This window comes from Trypanosoma conorhini, assembly GCF_003719485.1.
Source record: "Trypanosoma conorhini strain 025E chromosome Unknown Tco_14.4_contig_01056, whole genome shotgun sequence".
NCBI lineage: Eukaryota > Euglenozoa > Kinetoplastea > Trypanosomatida > Trypanosomatidae > Trypanosoma > Trypanosoma conorhini.
In genome coordinates this window covers 1-3,272 of record NW_021705148.1, presented here as the reverse complement: position 1 = coordinate 3,272, position 3,272 = coordinate 1, and the positions used below count along the sequence as shown (strand labels likewise).

At 62.5% G+C, this 3,272-nt stretch overlaps 3 protein-coding genes across 3 annotated transcripts in view, besides 1 other annotated feature; 1 reads left to right on the top strand and 2 right to left on the bottom strand.

Moving 5' to 3' along the window:
* Tco025E_09299 (putative diacylglycerol acyltransferase) overlaps nucleotides 1-880 on the bottom strand; it is a gene marked incomplete at both ends in the record, with an annotated part of 930 nt that extends 50 nt beyond the window's left edge. The window contains one exon of the mRNA XM_029376119.1: nucleotides 1-880. This exon is cut by the window's left edge and continues 50 nt beyond it. Within this exon, the coding sequence (XP_029223776.1) occupies nucleotides 1-880 (880 nt within the window).
* Nucleotides 881-1,153: 273 nt separating this feature from the next.
* Nucleotides 1,154-2,290, bottom strand: Tco025E_09298 (putative delta-1-pyrroline-5-carboxylate dehydrogenase; the record flags this gene model as incomplete). The annotated part of the gene is made up of 1 exon (XM_029376118.1): nucleotides 1,154-2,290. One exon carries the CDS (start codon nucleotides 2,288-2,290, stop codon nucleotides 1,154-1,156), a length of 1,137 nt encoding a protein of 378 aa, XP_029223775.1.
* Nucleotides 2,291-2,756: 466 nt separating this feature from the next.
* Nucleotides 2,757-2,787: a microsatellite.
* A 40-nt stretch (nucleotides 2,788-2,827) lies between these two features.
* On the top strand, nucleotides 2,828-3,272 carry Tco025E_09297 (uncharacterized protein; the record flags this gene model as incomplete). The annotated part of the gene is made up of 1 exon (XM_029376117.1): nucleotides 2,828-3,272. A coding segment is annotated over one exon (445 nt), but the record flags the coding sequence as incomplete, so codon positions are not given.

Genomic DNA, 3,272 nt, shown 5'->3' with positions numbered 1-3,272 from the left:
AGGGAATGAAGAAGTTCAACTTGAGCGTTTGCGCATGCACGGTTATGCCAGGAAGCAGCGAGCTAAGCGTGAAGTCCAGGCTGAACGTTGCAATGGCGCCGAAGCTATGTATCCCGTGCGGGTGGTAAATGAAGAAGTAGTTCGCCTGGGGGTCAAACTTGGCCCGCACATGGCGGGGAATCACAAGACGCACTGGGAAGTAGTTCCTGTAGAGCCCCCACAGCCTGTGCCGCGTGAAGGCGACGCACTTCTTCAGTGGGTGCTTGGGCCGTCCAAGGGTGAAGATGTACACGAGGTACGCCAGCATGAGCGGCATGGTCGTCCAGCTCAGCAGCAGCGCCAGCGTGACCAAGACGGCAGCAGGAATGAATGTAAAGAAAAGAAACAGCGACACCGACAGCGTTTGGAGGCGGCGCTCGAGCGGGATGCTGAAAAAGTGCCACACGCGGCGCTCCCCGCCCTCGCAATCCGCATCGTCGAGGTCAAACGTGTGCGCCTCCGGCCGGGGACGCACGTACTCCTCCAGCTCCCCCAGCGCACAATCGCATGCGACCGCCTTCGCGTCCTGCCGCCTGGAGTCCTCCGTGCCTGCGCTGCTGCTGCGGCTGCTGTCGGTGGGGCTGGCGAGGGAGTCGACCGGCACACTGCGGCTGCGCAGCCTTCCCGTTTCGCCCACGGCAAGCCAGTAGGACTTCCGCAGCTTCGCCACCTCCCGCTGCGTGACGGGGTGGCGGTCGCGTATCAAGTCCTGCAGATGCTCGCAGGCGTGCAGGATCAGATCGAGGAGTTCGTGCATCTCCGCAGTGGTCGTTGGCTCCACAACGTAGGCCGCCGCCGGTGCGAGTGGCGTCGGGCCGCCGTCTTGCCGACCGGCAGCCATTGCGGCGTCTTTGCCACCTCGCATCTCTCACCCTCCTTTTTTTTTTCACCCTTTCCTCCGCACTACCCTTTGTTCCTTCCTTCCTCCCCCCTTTTGCTTGAATTGTGGTTCCCACTCACATCAAAGTTGTAGAAGAAAGAAATGGTAGGCCTGTGGAGGGGCAATTGGCCCGCACACGGCGCGGATGACAGGTGCAGCCCACACCGGGGACACCGCGGTGGCTTCTTCTCCCGGCCTTTTCTTCTTCCCCGCCTGCACTACGACGACGCCCCGTCACGTCTCCATGTCGGATTCACCCTCCTCCTCTTCCCCATCCTCGATGAAGCCGTCCTCCTGCTCCATGGCTCTCTCTAACGTCTCGCCGTCGGCCGCCGTCGCCGCCTTGGCGGCTTCTTCTTCTTCTTCCGCCGCAGCAAGCATTTCCGCCTTGATGCCCTCCACGTGCGGGGCGATGGCGTCCTTCCACCACGCGGGGAGCGCAGTCCCGTCGACGGCGAGCAGTTTCTCCGCCAACGCCGTCGACGCCGCATCCACGACGCCTGACTGGAAGGCGCGCATGTCCTCCGCGTTCTTCGCCCGCAGCGGCTCGTGGAAGTTGTACGAATCCCGCAAACTGCGGACAAAATAGTCCTCCATCGCGTGCAGGCGCCGCTGCACCAGCACCGCCATCTCCGCCTCACGGTCGTACGTTGCCTCGTCCGCGTCCTGGATGGGCGTGTCCTTCAAAGGGTCGCCCACCTCCATGCTGCTGTCGAGCGGGGGGATCGGCAGCAGGACCCCGCTCTCAAGGCTCATGCGCTTCTCCTCCAGCGCCCCCGTCTCCTTGTTGCGCACCCGCACCACGTCCAGGTTGCACAGCTCGTTCGTCGACGGGTCCACGTGTCGCACCCGCCCCACACTGATGGGGTGCTCCCGCTGCACCACCTGCTCCGGCCGCGTCTCCGACGCAGGGATCACCACATCCTGCACGTTGATGTTCTGCACGATGATCTCATTCTTGTACTTCGCCACCGCGATGATCGCCCCGCGCTGCCCCACGCCCTCGCCGCTCACCACCTCCACCACGTCGCCCGGGTACCAGATCCACGGTGTGATGACGTAATCCGGGGCAAAGTAGCGGTAACGCGCCGACAACTGCATCTTCTGGTGTTGTTCCAGGTCGCGGCGAATCCACTGGTTGTGGTACGTGTGGTCCTGGTAAAAGTCGCGCTCCCTGGGGTGACGAATCGACTCCAGCAGCTCCAGCCGCTCCCGATCCCGCAGGTCCACGGTTTCGTCGCTGTGCACGCCCCTGAGAAGGCCCGGCTTGACCTTCGGGCGGCGCAGCGTGTTGGGACTCACATTGTACGCGCGCAGCGGCCGTTCAGGACGCTTGTAGAACTTGGAGCGTGTGCGGAAGCGGGCGTACATCTTCTTCACCGCCCCACCGCCGCGCCCGCCCTGCCCTTCGCCGCACAACCCCCCACAGGGCACCTATATGCAACTGCGTGCGTGCGGCCTCTCGATGCCGATTGGCCCCAGCTCCTTCCACGGCCCAGAGGGAAACAGAGAGAAAAAAGGAAAAGGCGCAAGGTCGGCGCGTGCAGGAGGAAGATGCCACCGTCGGCACACCGGAAGCTCCGCGCCGGGCAGGCACGGGACCGAAAACAGCAAAACGGGCAAACCAACAGATGCAGAACTATGAAAACGGCAACGAGGCTGTGGGCGCGGGGCGAGGGTTGGCGGCCACAAATGAATTGCGTAGCCGAGGCCGTCGGCTTCTGCAGCCGCCTTCGCTGCAACGGCACAAGGTGCAAAAACCAATATCCCCCCACGATCCCCCGCCAACTCACCGACGCACGTATACACTCAAACTTACTCACATAAAGGCAAACGTAACAAAAACAAAACAAAAACAAAAACAACAAGATAACGAAGTAGCACTGTCACTAAACACTACAAAAACTAATGAATACGCAGGCCACTGGATTCCACGTCGTACACGGCGCGGTACTCGTCGAAGAGTCGCTTGAGGGCCGTGACGTACTTGTCGTGCCACTCCTGCAGGTCCTCCGCCGTTGGCTGGGGGATCTTCGGCACCAGCAGCGGCTCCCCAACCACCACCGTGATCGGGCGGCGGTGCGGCAGGATGCCGAAGCTGTAGTTGAACCAGCCGCGGCCAAGGAACAGGGGAAAGCCAAAGGTCGTGGCCTTGCGAAACAGCTTCTCCACGCGCCTCCACCACGCGGAGGTCGCGACGCGGGGAATTGCGTAGACGTCGTTCTCTCCAAACGCATACACGGGAACCAGCGGGGAGCCCTCCTGCAGCGCAATCTTCACGAATCCCCGCCGGTTCTGCAGCCTAAGCTCGTTGTGTTCGGACTCGCCAGAACGCTCTCACTCGCGCCCCCCA